Below are 20607 nucleotides of genomic sequence, written 5' to 3'. Positions count from 1 at the left end.
CTAGCCCTCACCCACGAATTTACATCCTCGACGAAAACAAATTATAAAAGATTTAGTTTCCCCCACGATGCTGGCATTCAATCTCAGGTCTTCACCACATCGAGCGCTGTGTAGGTCCCTGTTCGGACGTCATCCTGGCTACATCTAGGATACAGTGCTTTTGACTTGTAGGGGACTTTGTTCTCCAAGAAAGTCCGTCTGATGTTGGCAAAGGACCACAACCTGTAAAGATTATAAATAGACTAATGTGCGATTTGTAGTACAAGAAGTGTGCTGCTTAGTGCTTAAGGATATATGGGACACGTTGCTTGAGATGCTTAAAATTTGGTCAAATCTTTTCTTCTCATTCAATACAGAAGAATTTCCAAATATTTTATCATCAATACAAAGACTTTGCTGTAGAGATCATGTACCTGGTATAATGGCGTCACTAACGCCATCATTGTTATTGGTTCCTTGCTGTCGTCGGGAATTGGTCGGGCATTGGAACCTGAGAGTTTTGATCTACGCAGTCAGATTGTTGAGTTCTCATGTTTATTGCGTCATTTTGCCCCGTTTTGCATGTGGTGCAGTATCGATGTTCTCAATTGTTGCCTGTATAGACACTAAATAGAGAACATGAATGAGTAGGAACGTTATACCACCATTGATAAAATTATGTTGAATTTAGCAATGTCAAGATAAATATGTAATATAATGTCAAAAGGCCAACGTACGTGATTTTGCTTACCGGTTGCATTTAGTTTTAAAAGAGGAACAGTTGTTGAGCAGAATGTGGACAATGGGATTGGATGAAAATGTTATCATTCAACTTCCAAATACAAATCGTACAGCTGTAAGTTTGTGACTCTATGCAGTACGTGTATTCTCTTCACAATGCACGTAAACAAAAAAGCTGCTAACACTTTTCTAGGGAGCAGATCAAGACAGAAAGTGTCGATACCTATGGATTCTGCATCTAGAGCCGATAATGAGTGAAATATTGCGATTGTTGCAAAAGTCTAGCATGAGCATACTTTGTCCGAGACCATCTACTTGGTTTGGAAGGTCTCCTTAGAGTCGTTAAGGAAATAGGACAAAATTCCGGCAAATTGTTTCCTTGTAAACGCAGAACTAACTCTGCACGCTGATATACACGTGCAACCAGTTTCAATTTTTATACGGCAATGGAAATGTTACTTTGTTCATAGGTTTTCATAAATTATAGTGTTGCATATCTTAACTTATATTAGAATCTTATGAATAGACTCCTAAATGACATCCCTATATTCTATATAGTAGCTACAGTACCTTCCATAGTAAAACAAAACTGCACCTTGTGAAGTACCCTGTGAAGGACAAATAGTAAAGGTACTAAGGTTACTTAAATATTTGCAAAAGTTATACTCATAATTGCCTATTCTCATTCGCTTTCACCTGAAAGCGGCATCCAGCGCAACCATGCACATGAGCTAAAAAACAAAGGACAGAAATGAAACATATTTTCGCCTTTATGTTCAAAAAAATCTTTCTATACAAAAAGTTTGCCAAACGTGTGTATGTACGTGTTTGTACAATAAGTTCGTGTGCTTGGTGCGTAATAATGAAGCGTGGGAGATCACAGATAAACAACAGTTAATACCAAAAACCCGGATGTGAAAAAGATAACCATCCTGGTAAGTCGTCTGTTTAAAGAGAAATAACCTATGAAATAATTTAAATTTCTAATGAGGTGAAAAGTGAAGGGTTCTACTTCTCCGTTTAGTAATACACAGATCGGCGATTAACTCTTGGCCTGCGAAGATGAGTTACACCCAGCTAACAAAATACATCAAGGTATCTTACGGCTTTGTTAACATTTAAATTATAAAAAAGGCTAGAGTCGCGATTTTTGCAATGCATGCAACAACAGACTCAAGACCTTCCGTGCTAACCAGGAAATAAAAGGGGCATAAAATGAGTCTTTAGAAATCTGAAATCCATATATTTTAGTTAGTGTGGGTAAGGGTTAGGTTGAGCGCAATAGCAAGCGAGTGCTGAAATGCTGTCACGCTATAAGACCCCCGTATTTTATTTTATTTTCTTCAAAATAAGATACATGTACTTACGTTTATATGCAATGCATTATTCTTTGGACTATAGCAGAGTTCTTAAAACATAAAATAGGCTGACGGACGATAACTAACTACTAGTACATGTACAACACAGTTAAAAGTACAGGTAAATGTTTGTTAAGTGAATGCGATAAACTGCATATGATTAATATTTACATTTTGCAGTGTATCTGTGTATTATAACTCTATAAATTGATTTTGTAATGAATAGTCCAGAATATTTCATCAATGACTATCTTAAAATTAATCGTACAATTATTGAAAATTATATAAATATAAGTAACAAGGAATCATTCTTTGAATATTATGAGGTGATAAAGTATGGTCGCGGTGATGAAATATAATAAAGAAGGTCGGGCTTTTTTGGATCTGATCACCCCGACCATATTTATGCAAATATACAAAAAAAACCCGATTTTTTTTAAATTCATAGGAAAAATTTAAGGAACTGCTTTAAGTGGATTATGTTGTTCTGTACCTACTAAAGCAGTTTACAACAGAATCAACCATAGCATATGATTATCATAAATGGGGGTTCAGCTAAATGGATTTAAAAAAATATGATTGTTACTTAAAAGATTGTGTTCGTTTTTTCCTTCCATGTCCATATTATAATTCTTCCAGAAATTCTGTAATTGAATAAATATGAACGATCATGACATACCAATAAATGTTAATAATGAATTATTAGGCTGCGATTGTATATCTCTCGAAGAAAGGGTTATTTTCCGACCAAGTTAATGATTATATATATAAAAAAACAGCAACAACAAAAACAAGCAAACAAAAACGCTTAAAGATTCTAGAATGTACATTGGAATATGTAACAATTCGTAACTTAAAAGTATGTTTACCTATTAAACAATTTGTTGTTAATTTGAAATTTGACCAAAATCGTGACCATGCCCCTTTAAGGTGTCTATGTTTATCAATTTTAGCACGGATAACGGATACTTTGTTCCCTGTATCAAGCATAAAACATAAAATTTTTTAAAATAAATCGTTGAACTTGTATGTCACTAATTGCGTTGAAAAAAATGTAAATTGCTTCATGATCATCGATCAAAGTATAGAAATAAAAGCGATACTGTTGCACATTTTTACGTTCAACAGAATTATTTAACTTTAATAGGAATGATACCATCCCTACCAAATATGAAGGCCCAAATATGGGATACAGGGTGTTAGCAGCCCCTTAATAGAGATTCCCATCGCAACTGTATTGTACGAAATATCCTGTTTCTACCAGGCTAGATAAGCTAAAAGTTAATATGCTCGAGCATTAACACATGTAAATGTGTCTTGTCTTGTTTTATGTTTATTTTTTCTTTTTTTGTTGTTGTTGTTTTTTTTTAATACGTATTTGACGTTAAAAAGGGACATACAGTATTGAAACATAAAATGTGTTTGATTAATAAGCTACAGTGTTTGTTCATAACAAAAATTCACTTGCAAGAAATTTGATATTTTCCGCGTCAACTAAAATTGTATAAAAAATGAAGAGCGGGAACCAAACATTCTACTACAGAGGCAATTGTCACCCAGAACATTATGCCACATTCAATACAGGTGTAATTAAATTCATTAATGTCCGTATTTAAATGAGAATATGGATGATCCCTGTCAGTCTTCATTTGTGTTATTATTATAAATCACGTGAGTCGCGGAAGTTTTTTTGTATTCAGGCAGAAGCCGATTCCTTTTTCGCAACTGTCATTTGTACAAAATCCCTCTTTGAGTCCCCCTTGATTTTAGTTTGCTACCCCCGGGGGCTGTGTATGATAATTCCTTCAATGGGACATCATCAGGCTCCTCGGTGGGAACGGGTAGTTTCTGCCGGCTACGATAAACAGCATACACATACATCAGCCCCAGCACAGATCACTGAAAGAAGCGACACCAAATAAAAATCCCACAGAAGAAATGTTAACTTTGTAGAGATTCAGAGTATCCCTCAGACGTCTATGTAGACTCAACGCCATTTCGTAAACTCTGCAATCACCTCATCATATCAAACACATCTGTATATAAATATGCACATGCATTCAAGTTGCATAATGTACTTACCAATAATGCAGACAGTAGAACAGAATGGAATATCTGAAAAATGAAACGACGAAGAATTTCTAAAGAGGCAATTTTATAATTAGAGAAATGTGCGTTTTTCGACAGGCATGTGCGGCGGAGAGTACCTGTGCATCGGAAGTCAGCTGGGTCGACATCCCACCTTAATGTCTCCCAACAGCGGACATTAGCTGTGTCCCTGTTTAATTCGCTGTTTCTACACTGCGGAGTATACACTTCATACACCGTGCTATTGGTCTGAACTTGTCTACCGGACTTTGTCTTCCAGAAAAGTCCATCTGACATTGGCAAAGGTCCACAGCCTGAAATTGAAAACTGATCAAACTCACAGCGGGCACACGACGTCTGTACGCCGTTTTAAACGTGTAGTTATAAACTTCTCATATATGTACTATAGTTAGCGCTTTTTGTACGTCGATACTAGTTACGGAATTGTTAACTCGCTTGCAGTGAGTGGTGGACCTTTTGACGATGTCAAGTCCAGAAAAGTTTTGGATGATTTTGCTAAAATTAAATACAGGAAAGTGCAGAATCAATAAAAGGTGTTGCTTTATTAGGGTCTCCGATCAGAGTGTACAATACAATAAGTCACCAGACACAATTAAAATAATATAACTAACTGCACGGAGCATTACAAAGATGTGTGCTCTAGCTTACACCTAACACTGGTGACCAAAAAAGTGATCAAACACTGTAAAAAAAATACTCACTCTATGCATAAAAAATATCATGTTTTATATTTTATTTGTTAAAATAATTTAAATCAGATGGGACAATACCTTAATTGTTTGATGGTGAGGACTATTTTCGAAGGGTTCAATTTTCGACGAGTTAAAAGCTACATGCTGTAAGTAATGACGAGTTGTCTTTCATTGTTCCGTCAGTAATTTTAACCCCACCGTTGACATTTGATTTTAGAGATATCATTGATTTATTTATAATTTTAGGGAAATAATATAACTGTGAATAAGATTGTTTTTAAAAAAGAAACTTGAGTGGTAAGATTTAAACATCTACACAACATTTAATATATTTTATAATAAAGTAATAGTTTATTAGCTGAAAACCACATGGTTTATAGGGATTGTACAAATACATGTAAATGCATAATCAGTGTAGACAATTTTTTGCAGTACATAGACACATCTGCCATTATGTGATATTACCACAAATGAAAAATGGAATAATTACATATAAATATCTATCTATCTATCTATCTATCTATCTATATACATATATATATATATATATAATACTTATATCATCACATTCAATATACCAAACATACATTTGCTACCTTGTTGAGCCAGTATCTTCTGTGTTAGATTAATTAAATTTGCCATTAAAACTCAAGGTCATGCCTAAATAATTAAAGCTATTTACAAGCTCGACCGGTTGTTTATCATAAAACCATCTGTAACTTTCAGGTAGTTTTGATCCTTTTCGGATTACAACATATTTGGTTTTATATAGTGGTTTGAGAGTTATTTCAAATCATGGAGACAAATCAAACGTCACATTCATTTTACACTCAGTCTAATTTGAGGTTCCCTTGACGTTTACGCCTGCATGTTTTTAATGTATGGGCGCGAGCGTCGGATGAGTCTCGTTTCTGATGTCATTTACCCTGGCAGTTTAAGGGGGCGGGGGGGGGGGGGGGGAGGGGGGGAGGCGGGTCCGCCCCTTTTGCTATCAAATTTAAAAAAAAAAATAGTAGAAGAATAGAACAAAAATAGAAGTTCTGTTGCTATTCATGGATTTTATAACATGTCAAGTATACATAGAAAAGCTCAAAAAGTGCTTTAAAAACCTCCAAAACCTGGAAGCTACCGGGGGCTTCGCCCCATGGGCCCCAATCAGGGCCTTACTCAGGACTCATGGTCCCATTTAAACTATAGAGCAATATTTCATCTAAGCTCAGTTTTTGTAAAATATTTGCAGTATAATTCACGAACAATCCGGGAACATATTTTGATTTAGCGATCTAGGAGTTGGGGAAATGGGTTAGAGCGGAAGGTGTGGGGTTTGTAAGTATGTTATTTAGCCCAAATTTAAATTGATGCAATATATGATATTTAAAGTATAAGCGCATAGAGAGCAAACAAGTAACATGGTAAAAAGAAAAATATTTTGATAAAAACGACTAGTTTTGTCTAAAAATATCATACAATCTCAATTAAACGGATTTTCGGCAAAAAAGAATGACCGCTGCTGTGGAGTTTAAAAAAAAGTTAAGAATTACAAAATGAATTTCCTCCAACTCTCTTTTGCGTTGCTTAGTAATGATTTAAAATAACTTTTGGTATATAAGATTAGTGCAGTTGTCAATCTCCTTATCATAATAAAGGGTATAACATTTTATATGTATAAAATATTGGAAAGGATATGAAATTGTGTTTTAAAGTATTCATTTTATTTTTGAAAAAGAAATATTGAAAATATACAGGTTTTTTTTTTAGTAAATAATGCCATTTTTTAAAGATTTTAAAGCTATTTTTTAAATCAAATGACAATTACCTGAACTTCACTTTTAAATGACTTTTTAAAAAGCATTTAAGTATGTTTCCATACTTTTTAAAGATATCCAGAGCAATAAAATTTCTTTTTCATAAACAAGTGTGTACAATTTCATGTTTGTAATAAGTCTAAATGTATGTCAAGAAATTCTGTGAATATGCGTACCGAGACACCTTTACATGTTTCAAATTTTTGTTGTTGTTGTTGTTTTTTATTACCCAGAATTGATAGTGAGACATTTTCGTGGAACTCAAACACAATAAACCAAGCGCTACTTATGTCACGAGCAGTAATATGCTAAATTATGTAACGATATACTATCTGTCAACAGGTGTCTGATGTCCCTGTTTTATTTGGTCAGTTTCGGTATATAAAAAAGTGGATCATGTAACCATTAAACAGTATATATATGTATTTACTGATGATGTAGATAATTAATGAATGCAGATTAAATCCACGACCTAATATTCTACTGCACATTAATGACTCAGCCCAATGAACCCAATTTGTAGTTACTCGTGACCAAACAATAAAAAAATTGCTCTGCGGGCATTAAGACTTTACTTTTATCATTTTGAATAGCTCCTACCCTTGAATAGACAAACCTGAAAAACTTACAAATTGAGGAAGCAATTGCACATGATAAAAAAGGGGGTATTTAAAACGGGGTTTTCCCTCAAAATTCAAGGTACCGTATACCACGTAATACCTTACAGAAAATACCTTTGTGCCATAGAGTATAATTGTTAAATGTACTTTCACAAGTATTTGTAGTTGAATGTGATTGGTTCTCCGAGAAACAAAAAGATACGTCAAACATAGTAATACTGTTGAAGAACAAAAAGAAACCACTTCTGTTGGATTTTATTTAAGTCTAAAGCATTAACTCACATTTAACATTATTGTCAATAAACGTTACACTTCACATTTACAGCGTATTACTGATATGTAGATTCTTATTCATTAGCTGGTAAGCGTATTAACAACAGCACAAAGTTTAATATTATGCAAATCAGGGTTCAAAACATTTGAATCATGCTTTCTGATTGGATGGTATTCTGCTTTCCTATCGGAAGTTCCAAAGATTGTAGAGATGTCAACTGACTGTAGTTGAAAATCTGGAAAACTTCCCTCTGAATGTCAAAATATTTAAAAAAGAGTCAATTATATGAAATAAATCACCGCTCTTTCTGTCTCAGAACAGAGAAATAAGGCCGACTTCTTCCTTATGCGTGGACCCTATTCGTATACCTCGAAGAGCCCGACTGGGGTGCTTGGAGACAACTCAGAAATTGTCATTCAACGTCCCTTAAAAACAGCAAAGGGATACAATGACCCCTCTTACTATCCATGGACATCTTTTGGTCTTGTTTGATGCATTCGGTAATAAAGACGAGTGCAAAAAGTACAGTCGTGGTGAAAATTGTTGATGCAGTTCATTAGGTCTAAGTTTGGCGGTTGTAGATTCGCTGCGAGTTGGCCTATGGTAATGGCTCGGTACGCTCTGCGGACGTCGTCTAGGATAAGGTAGGCTGGGCCGTTAACAGGACCACCCTCTTTGTACCATCTTTAAACACACAGAAAATAAGCTTGAAAATTATTTTACTTTATGAATTTGACTATACTTTATAATAAAGTTTATTGGCACAGATATTGAGGAATCAGTACACAAGTTTATAGGACACTTACTCAATACTAGAGAGATAGGCATCCGTCCGTTTAAGGTACATTTTGGCTATTTCCCTCCAACATGCACATTCTCGACCTGAAGCTGAACTATTGAGACAGTCACACAAACACTTCAGGAAGGTATCCCAGATTGGATCTCGATATATGGTGTCTATCTGTAACCCGCAGACTGGTTCATCTGTATCAAAAACCATCAAATTATCACAAATTGTTCTGATTAGATGTTTTAAGCAGATATTTACCATAAATACCAATTAAAATTACCTTTGTTATCCTCGGTCAACAAAGAGGCTTCGCTCAAAGATGGACATAACCCAGCCAAACAAGGATTACTTACAGAAGAATGATCTGAAAAACAACCAACACAGGACGCCTTTGTGACAGTCAAAAATAAACGTGAATACAACTTTTAAAAAACACAGGATGAATCTCTGCCATTCAGTCAACTTAAATGTGACTGAATGGGATAACTCTGCCATTGAGTCACTTTTCCAGACCTTTCAGTTAACATTAAGTTGAATGAATGGCAGAGGTTTATCCTGTGAAATCACATAGTAGTGAGTTTTTGGTGCCTACATTCAGTGTGGTCTTCATGCACATCTCCACTAGAGCCTGTACTCGCCAAAAGGTTCAAATCAGACGACTCCAAACCATCCGGTTGCCCGCGGTCTACAAAATTGTAATAAAAGAGGATGAATGAGCAACACCAGGCTCGAACTCGGGGCCCTTTTATTTTCAAAACCAACGCTCTACCGACTGAGGGTGAACCCCTTAGCTAGTGTTATTAAGAGCGTGGCAGTTTTGAGCCTTTTTATACACACTATTACAAAATAAAACAATTGTTAAAAACCAAAAAAAAAAACCAACACACGTCTAGTTATGTTATGGAAAATGTAGCTATTTTCTTACCGACCACTTTAAGATCGAATTTACAGTAACGTTCCTTTGACCAAGAGGCGGTTCTCCAATAATAAAAACCGGAGTCTCCAATCTCCACACAGGAGATGCAGTGCAGAAAGGGGTGCATTTCCACGCCTCGATACGACTCAGGATCCTGTCGCCATATTCGGAGACAATCCGAGTCATTCAATTTCTCTTTGGTGGCAATAAAAATCGTTTCACCTGATAGAAAACAAAATTTGAAATAAAGTCTTTGGGTATTAATCAAGAAGACAATGAATTTGAATTTGCCCCGATTTTTACCTTTCTGCACTGTAAACTGCAAAATCCCTTCGTTATTAGTCCCTGAGCATAATGCCTGAAAAACTCGAATATTTTCATCTGGAAAAAATGATTGTTAAATTCAAAAGGTTAAGCATGTTTAAGAAAATGCGAGTTGATACTGTCCTCTTTGTTCTTGGTGTGTTTTGTTTTACTTACTCGATGTCAAGGACATAAGTTCCAACACGCTTCCAGAAGGAGGTGTTATTGCTGTGTCAGTGCAACAGAGCATGTAAATACAACTGATCAATATGAGTATTCCAAGAAATGCTCCTAACGAAGACCCTATTGTTTAAAAGATGATAAAAATAAATGAGAGCACGTGGTACTTCATGACATAATTGGTTGATATTCTTCAAATCTAGTGTTACGGAAATGAACTCACCAATAAGGATTTCTACACTACAATACCACTGTTCTAAAATGTCAAAGGCATAATGTTAAAGAGGGATTGTTCAAACAAACTTAATAGATATAGTTTGTATTCATTTCATCTTCTTTATTTGGATCTTACCACATTTGTCGGTTTCACATGGTGTAGAATAATTAGTGTGCCATTTCGAATCTGGTCCACAGTACATCACTATGCTCCGTTTGTGACCAGGCGAGCATTCACTGAAATAAGTCTCCCCCACCAAACTTTCATTTCCAGCCTCGCTTCCATTCTGCAGCCTCCACTTCGAACCATTTGGGAAAGGTCCACAACCTGTTAAAATCGAACGTTTCACGAATTAATCCAATACAAGGATACATGTCAACGGTATGTTAAAAAGGGACTTCGACTGCAGAGGAGTTTGTACCATAAAGACATCGCAGTCCCTGTATGCTGGCGTTCCATCCCAGGTCTTCACCACACCGGATGCTCTGTAGGTCCCTGTTAAGTACGCCATTCTGGCTACATATAGAATAATACACCTCATACACAGTGCTATTGACCTGTATGGGTCTACCGGACTTTGTCCTCCAAGAAAGCCCGTCTGCGGCTGGTAAAGGACCACAACCTGTAAAGATTACAAATAGACTGGTGTGCGATTTGTAGCACAAGGAATGTGCTGCTTAGTGCTAGAGGATAATTGAACGCGTTGCTTGAGATGCATATATTTTGGTCAAATCTTTTACGGAAGATTTTCCCGATTTTTTGTATTATCAATACAAAGACCTTGCTGTAGAGATTATGTACCTGGTATAATGGCGTCAATAACGCCCTCCTTACATATTGGTTCTTTGCTGCCGTCGGGCATTGAGACTTTGAAGTTTTGATCAATGCACTCGGATTGTTGAGTTCTCTTGTTTATTGCGTCATTTTGTCCCGTTTCGCATGTTGTACAGTATCGATGCCCTCCATTGTTGCCTGTATAGACACTGTAAGAAAACAGTAATGAGTAGGCACGTTATTTCATAATTAATTAACCGTCTTACTTTACTTGTATTCTTACAACGAGTATGCTAAATTGGTGATATCGTGTCTCGATAAACATTAAGTATAATATCAAAAGGCAAATGTACGTGATTTTGCTTAAACAATAGGACTGCCCTACCGGTTGCATTTAGTGTTAACGTGAGGACCAATTGTTAAGCAGAATATGGACAATGGGAGTGGATGAATATAATATCATTGAACATTCAAATACAAATCATACAACTGTAAATCTGTGACTTGACACTATATGTAGTACTTAGTCTACTATTCTCTTTATAGTGCACGTAGTCAAAAAGATACAAAAACCTCTCTAACCATCAGACCTAGAACTGTGGATTCTGCAGTTGGAGCAGATAATGAATGAAATACCGGTAATACATTTGTTGCAAAATTCTAGCGTGAGCATACTTTGTGCAACACCTTTTGCTAGGTTGAGAACGGTCTCCTTAGAATCGTCAAGGAAATAGGACAAAATTTCGGCAAATTTGATTGTTTCCTTGTAAGTGACAAAACTCTACATGCTGATACATATGCAATTTACGTGCGGCAACGAAAATGATATTTTTTTCATAGGTTTTCATAAATCACATTGTTGCATATTTAGACGTATATAAGAATATTATGAACAGATACCTAAATAGCATTACTAAATTCTCTAAAATACCCTGTAAAAGAAATAGAAAATAAACGAAAGGTGCAAAAATAGAAAAAAAAATATTTGCACAAATTATACTTACAATCGCCCAGTCTCATTCCCTTTCATCTGGAATTGGTATCCAGCGCAACCAAGCACACAAGCTAAAATCAGGAGCAGCCACATGGAGTGAATATTGAGCAAGCAATGGCATATTTAAAAGGAACTGATTTTTAACCAGGATACAAAAAAATGTTGCCTTAATTAAAAAAAAACACGGAAGCTTTACCACCCCTGCGAATGTTATTGTCATTTAAATTTTAAATCACGAGGTTTTATTTAGAAAAAATTAATCATTCAATTATTGAAAATTATATAAATATTAGAAATAAGCAATCATTCTTTGAATATTATAAGTTGATCAAATACGGTCGGGCGTGATCAATATATCAATGCCCATAGCGGTATAACTATAATTCTATCATAACCTCTTTAATTGAATATCTGTGAACGACCATGACATTCCAACAGATGTTGATTTTTATATAATAGTGTTGTGATGTGCATGTAATATGCCTAAATAGTAGTCAGGGTTTGATACATAGTACACGAGCCGGAGGCATAATAATAATAATCCTTTGATACTATGCGAAAATAGATGAGTATTGAATATATAGTGACAACCTGACAGAAGGCATATTAATGTATTATTAGGCTACAATTGTCTATCACTTGAAGAAAAAATTTAAAAGTTATTTGTATAACTACAAAGAACAAATGCACTTAAGCTATAGAGAATGGGCCCTTTTTCAGTGCCATTTTAATGTAGAAAATATCAACAAATTGCTTTTTTCTCGTAATAGTTAAGCACTAATTGATACGTCTGATTTATATGCACGCTTACAATTACCAAAATTAGCATACTGTTTAAAAAATTAAGGATTTTTAAATGCCTTTAAATAATCTAAATCCGGAAAAATCGAACCGAACCTACTTGAATTGTGTCTATTTAAATCAGAGGGAGGAGACGTTTAAATCAACATTGTTCTGTTAGTGGATCGATTGGCGCGTTTGCTGAATTATACTTTATGCATTACTAGTAGTTTACGTCTGAAAAAGATCGAATAAAGCTTTGAAGTTGCATATACATTCCTGACCATATACGAGGGTTGTCCCAAAATAGCGTAGACATGACACATAACTTAAAATCTGTTCACTGCAATTACATTAGACTTCTTAGTTTTCTTCAATGACCCAATGGCAAACAATACTGAAAAATTCAAAACTGTACTTTATTTAATTCTTGAGAGAAAGAATAATTAGAAGCAAAAGGTTTTGTCAGGCGGCGCAATGTGCGACGTCAGAAATTTCCAGTGTTTACATTGTTGCTAAAACCCTCCACACCAATAACGTTTACGATAACACTTACGTTTTGTTTCCGCAAATGTCTTGGAAAAATATTTTCTTTGAACATGTACATGAATGCACATTCAACATACATTTCGAGTATTTTTAGGTCACCTGAGTCACTCAGGTGACCTATTGCAATTGGTCTTCGTCCGTCGTCGTGCGTCGTGCGTCGTGCGTTAACAATTTTACATTTTTAACTTCTTCTTGAAAACTACCAGGCCAATTGTTACCATTTTTGGTGTGAAGCATCTCTATGGTAAAAAGAATCTAAATTGTGAAATTCATAGCTCTACCACCCCTAGGGTGCCACGGGCGGGGCCAAATATGCAAAAAAAGCCAAATTTTCAAAAATCTTCTTCTCTACTCCCACGCATGTGAGGAAAAAACTAAATGCATGGTTATGTTGTCCATGAGGCCCTCTACCAAAATTGTGAAATTTATGGCCCCTGGGTCAGGGGTTCTGGCTCTAGGGTGGGGCCAATGTGGCCATATAGTAAAAATGTATTAAATCTTAGAAAATCTTCTTCTCTACTACCATATACATTGGTCAAAAACTAAATGCATGATTATGATGTCCATGAAGCCCTTAACCTAAATTGTGAAATTTATGACCCCTGGGTCAGGGGTTCAGGCTCTAGGGTGGGGCCAATATGGTCAAATCGTAAAAATGTATTAAATCTTAGAAAATCTTCTTCTCTACTATCATATATATTTGTCAAAAACTAAATGCATGATAATGATGTCCATGAAGCCCTCAACCTAAATTGTGAAATTCATGACCCCTTGGTCAGGGGTTCAGGCTCTAGGGTGGGGCCAATATGGCCAAATCGTAAAAATGTGTTAAATCTTAGAAAATCTTCTTCTCTACCCCTATATATATTTGTTAAAAACTAAATGCATGATTATGATGTCCATGAAGCCCTCTACCAAAATTGTGAAATTCATGACCCCTGGGTCAGGGGTTCAGGCTCTAGGGTGGGGCCAATATGGCCAAATAGTAAAAATGTATTAAATCTTAGAAAATCTTCTTCTCTACTCCCATATATATTTGTTAAAAATTAAATGCATTGTTATGATGTCCATGAGGCCCTCTACCAAAATTGTGAAATTCATGACCACTTTATTAGGTGTTCAGGCTCTAGGGTGGGGCCAAGATGGCCATATAATAAAACTTTTTTAAATCTTAAAAAATCTTCTTCTCTACTCCCACACATGTGAGCAAAAAACTGAATACATGGTTATGATGTCCATGAGGGCCTCTACTAAAATTGTGAAATTCATGCCCCTTTGTTAGGTGTTCAGGCTCTAGGGTTGGGCCAATATGGCCATATAGTAAAAATGTTTTAAATACTAAAAAATCTTCTTCTCTACTCCCACACATGTGGGCAAAAAAATAAATACATGGTTATGATATCCACAATCTCCTTTACCTAAATTGTGAAATTTATGACCCCTGGGTCAGGGGTTCAGGCTCTAGGGTGGGGCCAATATGGCCAAATCGTAAAAATGTATTAAATCTTAGAAAATCTTCTTCTCTACTATCATATATATTTGTCAAAAACTAAATGCATGATTATGATGTCCATGAAGCCCTCTACCAAAATTGTGAAATTCATGACCGCTGGGTCAGGGGTTCAGGCTCTAGGGTGGGGCCAATATGGCCAAATAGTAAAAATGTATTAAATCTTAGAAAATCTTCTTCTCTACTCCCATATATATTTGTTAAAAATTAAATGCATTGTTATGATGTCCATGAGGCCCTCTACCAAAATTGTGAAATTCATGACCACTTTATTAGGTGTTCAGGCTCTAGGGTGGGGCCAATATGGCCATATAGTAAAACTTTTTTAAATCTTAAAAAATCTTCTTCTCTACTCCCACACATGTGAGCAAAAAACTGAATACATGGTTATGATGTCCATGAGGGCCTCTACTAAAATTGTGAAATTCATGCCCCTTTGTTAGGTGTTCAGGCTCTAGGGTTGGGCCAATATGGCCATATAGTAAAAATGTTTTAAATATTAAAAAATCTTCTTCTCTACTCCCACACATGTGGGCAAAAAAATAAATACATGGTTATGATATCCACAATCTCCTTTACCTAAATTGTGAAATTTATGACCCCTGGGTCAGGGGTTCAGGCTCTAGGGTGGGGCCAATATGGCCAAATCGTAAAAATGTATTAAATCTTAGAAAATCTTCTTCTCTACTATCATATATATTTGTCAAAAACTAAATGCATGATTATGATGTCCATGAAGCCCTCTACCAAAATTGTGAAATTCATGACCCCTGGGTCAGGGGTTCAGGCTCTAGGGTGGGGCCAATATGGCCAAATAGTAAAAATGTATTAAATCTTAGAAAATCTTCTTCTCTACTCCCATATATATTTGTTAAAAATTAAATGCATTGTTATGATGTCCATGAGGCCCTCTACCAAAATTGTGAAATTCATGACCACTTTATTAGGTGTTCAGGCTCTAGGGTGGGGCCAATATGGCCATATAGTAAAACTTTTTTAAATCTTAAAAAATCTTCTTCTCTACTCCCACACATGTGAGCAAAAAACTGAATACATGGTTATGATGTCCATGAGGGCCTCTACTAAAATTGTGAAATTCATGCCCCTTTGTTAGGTGTTCAGGCTCTAGGGTTGGGCCAATATGGCCATATAGTAAAAATGTTTTAAATATTAAAAAATCTTCTTCTCTACTCCCACACATGTGGGCAAAAAAATAAATACATGGTTATGATATCCACAATCTCCTTTACCTAAATTGTGAAATTCATGGTCCCTGGGTCAGGGGTTCAGAACATGAAGGGGGGGGGGATTGCAATATAGTGTTAATGCATATAATGTTTAAAAATTTTCTTCTCTATTCTCACTCATCTGTATAAAAAAACTGACTAATAATTATGTTTACCAGGAAGTCCTCTACTGAAATTTTAATTTTCATGTCCCCTCAAGGATGGGTTTTGACTCTAGGGCAGGGCCAAATAGGATGTATAGATGTTAATGCATATAACGTTAAAACTCCCACACACCTGAAAGGAAAACTGAATTCATGATTTTGTAGACAAGATCTTTTAGTTTTTCACCAAAATAATAGGTTTCACAGTTCTTTTTGAAATGTGGTCGTCATTACAAATTTATAATTTTTCTACTCCAGTATGAAACCTAATTAATTAGATGCGTATATGAGACTCCATGACAAGTTTGTGTATGGGATATATGCTACTCAGGTGACCGTTAAGGCCAATTGGCCTCTTGTTCAATATGTTATAATAAGTCTTAACGATCTGACGACTCCAAAATTGCCCTGTATGACTTTGTCTAACGTCCGTCTTACCGCAATGTGACGTTCAACATTTTGACGTCCATTGATATCTGTCGGCGTTTCTTTTTTCCACCTATTATCATCATACTCGCCACAATATTTTCAATGTTGTTAAACCACTTATTCACAAAACGAATTTCGAATAAATTTCGTTAATTTTATTTACTAAAGAAGCCGATTATGATTTCTGTCAAGGTCTTTGTAAAATTTGAATAAATACTGCTGCGCCGCCTTAAACGCTGACGTCGTGATTTTATTACGAGTTAACTCTTCAACTTGCCACAAAACGCGCTATAAAATATTGAAAAGTTTTGTTATAGCCAAAACATTTTTTTTAGTAAATAATATAATTATTATCAAATGTAAATGTATGTATTATTTTTTTTTCTCCCATCAAAAATTACTTTTCCTCGCAATTTTCATTTCATAATGTTCAATTTAACTTTTTGTTTTTTGACATTGCGCCGCATATCGAATTTCTGATCTAACATGCTTTTATTTCACTAACTTAATGTCAATCAATATATAATTTTAAAACATTATTTGAATGCAAATTACTTGAACTCTTTGTGGCACAAATTTCATCTTTCTGTGCCTTCGATTAACTGAATAACGCCACTTGTCTACGCTATTTTGGGACAACCCTCGTACAATTGATGGAAAACGATTTTAAACGTTCAAATGTGTTACAGTGAGCACATTTGACAAACGTCTACCTGGATAGAACCCACGTGATTGTTTGAAATAATTTATTCCATGGGTGGGTTCAAACATGGGTCACGCAGGTAATAGCTTTTGCTTGCTATAGGAAAAACCTTTAAATTTTCATACTTTTTCATTTTTTTGGTACCAGCCTAATGTAGTACAAAATTCTTATTTTCACAAGAGTTTTCTAAATGTATAATGCGTGTTTTGTCTTTTCCACAAGTTTGTACTCGGTTAGGCTGACAGTAAACAAAGACTTTGAAATGAATGTCCGTCCTCAATTTACTATACAAAATCACGAATGTCGACTGACCGCTACTATGTTGTAAAGCTTCGTGCTTTTTATATACATTAAATTCAGTGCTAAAACTTGTTAATTCTTATGGAATAGATATCAATAAGTGGTGTTAGGGAAAAACATATGCTTAATTTGAATCTCCATTTTTTCACTTTTTACCGGGGCCCATAAGTGCACTTGTCCTTTAGACTATTCTTATATCTGTACCTTGATCTCATATGGAAAGAACTCATATAGACTTTTTGCTTTTTGCTTGATGTTCCATCCACGTTAATCGTCAATATAATTTAAGTAATATTATGAATAAAATACATCTTAAACTAAATAGAATGAATTTGAACATTTTATTCATCGAAATAGCTATTTTAAAGTATACTCATATCGTTTCGGTGTCTTTCACGTATATTTACTCACATGTAAGTATACATTTAAAGAAACTGCATTCAACTTGGATTGACTTATATTTAGCATAGGATGGAAAGGGATACCATTGGGCGCGTTTCAACTGATAGCACAGATGATAAGTTACATGATATATCAGATTGAACACAGGACTAAGAATGGATATAGTTTCAAATACATCAACTGCAGCATCACAAAGGATAGACGTATGGAACAGTAGCTCCCAGATCGTTCATCTGAAATTTTTCACAGACCAGCAGCTATGCTTATGCTTGTTCATACTAAACATTCTCATGCAAGAAATGATATATTCCGCCAATTGTCACACAGAACATTATGCCACATACAATACAGGTGTAATTAAAAGCATTTATGTCCGTATCTGAATGAAAATTAAGATGTTCTTCGTCTGTATTTATTTGTGTCATTATTTTAAATCATAGGACTCGGGAAATATTAGTATTTACGTAGAAGGGCATTCCTGTTTCGCAACTGTTATTTGTAAAAAATTCCCCCTCTAAGTCCCCCATTGTTTCAGGTTGTTGCTCCCCGGGGGTATTGCTGACGGTGAATGTGGATTCCTTCAATGGGGCGTCCTCGGGTTCCCTGGTGGGGGCGGGTGGATTCTGCCGGCTACGATAAACAGCATACACAATGAGTATCACCACAGCGACTAAAACAAGCCCAACAACTCCAACACAGATTCCTGAAAGAAAAGACACGAAATCTGCCGTTCTAATGTAGGCGACGAATATGAGCATCCCAAACAATGCTCTTTAAAACATTATTAAAACTATAAGAGCACTTGTTATTTCATGATGTATTCCAATTATATATTCTCAATCAGAGTATGAGGTAAATGAACTTACCAATAAGGATTTCTAAACTACAATACCACCGCTCTACAATTTCAAGAATATAATGTTAAAGAGGGATTGTTCAAATAAACCTAATAGATGTATTTTGTTTAATGTCATATTCTTTATTTGCTTCCCACCACATTTGTTAGTCTCACATGGTGTAGAATAATTAGTGTGCCATTTCGAATCTGGTCCACAGTACATCACTATGCTCCGTTTGTGACCAGGCGAGCATTCACTGAAATAAGTCTCCCCAAGCAATCTTTCATTTCAAGCCTTGCTTCCATTCTGCAGCCTCCACTTCGAACCAATTGGGAAAGGTCCACAACCTGTAAAAATCGAACGTTTCACGAATTAATCCAAATACAAGAATAAAAGACTTTCGCAGCAGATGATCGAGCTTGTACCATTAAGACATCGCAATCCTTGGATGGTGGCGTTCCATCTCAGGTCTTCACCACATCGAGCGCTCTGTAGGTCCCTGTTAAGGACACTATCCTGACTACATCTAGGATAGTACACCTCATAAACAGTGCTTTTGACCTGTATGGGTTTACCGGACTCTGTCCTCCAAGAAAGCCCGTCTGATGTTGGCAAAGGACCACAACCTGTAAAGATTATAAATAGACTGATGTGCGATTTGTAGCACAAGAAGTGTGCTGCTTGGTGCTAAAGGATATATGGGACACGTTACTTGAGATGCATAAATTATTGTCAAATCTTTATTCAATACCGAAGGATTTCCCGATTTTTTATCATCAATACAAAGACCTTGCTGTAGAGAATATGTACCTGGTATAATGGAATCACTAATGCCCTCCTTACATATTGGTTCCTTGCTGCCGTCGGGCATCGGGACTAGGAAGTTTTGATCAATGCACTCAGATTGTTGTGTTTTTATGTTTATTTCGTCAGTTTGCCCCGTTTCACATAACGTACAGTATCGATGCTCTCCATTTTTGTCTGTATAGATACTGTAAAGGAAACATTAATGAGTAGGCACGTTATACAACCACTGATTGAATCCCCCTCACCTATTCTTACGAAAATGATGTTGAATTTGGCGATGTCTCGATAAACATGTAATATAATGTCTAAAGGACAACGTTGGATAAAATAAATATCATTCAACATTCAAATACAAATCGCACAGCTGTAAGTCTGTGACCCACATTATATATAGGGTCACAGGTTAATGAGAATACAGGTTAACTGTATTCTAATTACAATGCACGTAAAGAAAAAGCTGCAAACACTTTTCAAACGAGCAGATCTAGATACACAGTGTACAGAAGTAGGGATTCTGGACCTGGGTAAAATATTGCATTTGTTGCAAAATTCAAGCCGGAGCATAGGTTCTTCAAGACCTTTTTCTAAGTTGGGAAATTCCTCTTGTTTGGAAAGAATTCGGCAATCGGAATTAGACAAATTGTCAGCAAATCATTTGCTTGTAAGTGACAAAAACTACATGCTGATATATACAAGTACGAAATATGCAATTTTCGCGCGGCAATGAAAAATGAATTGTGGCGATAACGAACATTGTCCATAATCGAAAGTCCAAAGGAAGAATACAAAACAGGAGCAGAGCAAACACAGACCTCCACAAAAATTATTGATAGAATCAGCTGCTATGGAGTAGTAAGAATCCTCTGCCGCCGTGTGCTCTTTGTCGTTATCGAAAAAAACGTGAAAATTCTTAAGCGATTCGGAGATTCATAATGGCCTAGCAATAGGTATGATAAATGTTAGTCAGCATACGACCTATACCTAGCGGAAGGTTTTATTTGCTGACAAGGTCGTTGTATCGACAATAGAACTTCGAAATTAATACTTTAATCGAGACTCTTGGTAATCTTGTTTCATCATTGTTTGTCAGTGACTCGCCTATATAAAGTGTAGAAAAGTCGTATCTATGGATGCTGTTGAATTAAG

At 35.8% G+C, this 20607-nt stretch overlaps 2 protein-coding genes across 3 annotated transcripts; both read right to left on the bottom strand.

Annotated features, from left to right (window-relative positions):
• Positions 1 to 7541: 7541 nt before the first annotated feature.
• On the bottom strand, positions 7542 to 11922 carry LOC105336537 (uncharacterized). Its single transcript, XM_011440897.4, has 12 exons — positions 11763 to 11922; positions 10786 to 10967; positions 10406 to 10606; positions 10120 to 10311; positions 9991 to 10023; positions 9765 to 9890; positions 9588 to 9665; positions 9294 to 9506; positions 8961 to 9053; positions 8649 to 8732; positions 8385 to 8562; positions 7542 to 8262 (listed from the first exon to the last, which is right to left on the bottom strand). Exons 1-12 carry the CDS (start codon positions 11843 to 11845, stop codon positions 8040 to 8042), a joined length of 1686 nt encoding a protein of 561 aa, XP_011439199.3. The 5' UTR covers positions 11846 to 11922; the 3' UTR covers positions 7542 to 8039.
• A 5746-nt stretch (positions 11923 to 17668) lies between these two features.
• On the bottom strand, positions 17669 to 19672 carry LOC117681712 (uncharacterized). Of its 2 annotated transcripts, none has more exons than XM_066077225.1 (5): positions 19465 to 19672; positions 19080 to 19280; positions 18828 to 19001; positions 18682 to 18714; positions 17669 to 18518 (listed from the first exon to the last, which is right to left on the bottom strand). In XM_066077225.1, exons 1-3 carry the CDS (start codon positions 19523 to 19525, stop codon positions 18943 to 18945), a joined length of 321 nt encoding a protein of 106 aa, XP_065933297.1. In that variant the 5' UTR covers positions 19526 to 19672; the 3' UTR covers positions 17669 to 18518; positions 18682 to 18714; positions 18828 to 18942. The 2 variants fall into 2 exon arrangements, with proteins under 2 accessions (XP_065933297.1, XP_065933296.1); XM_066077224.1 differs by having other exon boundaries at positions 17670 to 18518; positions 18810 to 19001.
• Positions 19673 to 20607: the final 935 nt, after the last annotated feature.

This window comes from Magallana gigas, chromosome 2 (assembly GCF_963853765.1).
Source record: "Magallana gigas chromosome 2, xbMagGiga1.1, whole genome shotgun sequence".
Classification (NCBI taxonomy): Eukaryota; Metazoa; Mollusca; class Bivalvia; order Ostreida; family Ostreidae; genus Magallana; species Magallana gigas.
This window is presented reverse-complemented; position numbering and strand designations above follow the sequence as displayed.

Bases quoted from the DNA above. Each gene is read 5' to 3' on its own strand.
- LOC105336537 (XM_011440897.4), bottom strand. From the start codon at position 11,845: ATGTGGCTGCTCCTGATTTTAGCTTGTGTGCTTGGTTGCGCTGGATAC. The intron at 9,666-9,764 runs GTAAGTAAAACA...CATTTTTTCCAG, and splicing joins ACTTATGTCCTTGACATCGA to ATGAAAATATTCGAGTTTTT. The intron at 9,507-9,587 runs GTAAAAATCGGG...GTTTTCTATCAG, and splicing joins GCAGTTTACAGTGCAGAAAG to GTGAAACGATTTTTATTGCC.
- LOC117681712 (XM_066077225.1), bottom strand. From the start codon at position 19,525: ATGCCCGACGGCAGCAAGGAACCAATATGTAAGGAGGGCATTAGTGAT. The intron at 19,281-19,464 runs GTACATATTCTC...TAATCTTTACAG, and splicing joins TAGTGATTCCATTATACCAG to GTTGTGGTCCTTTGCCAACA. The intron at 19,002-19,079 runs GTACAAGCTCGA...CGATTTTTACAG, and splicing joins AGGATTGCGATGTCTTAATG to GTTGTGGACCTTTCCCAATT.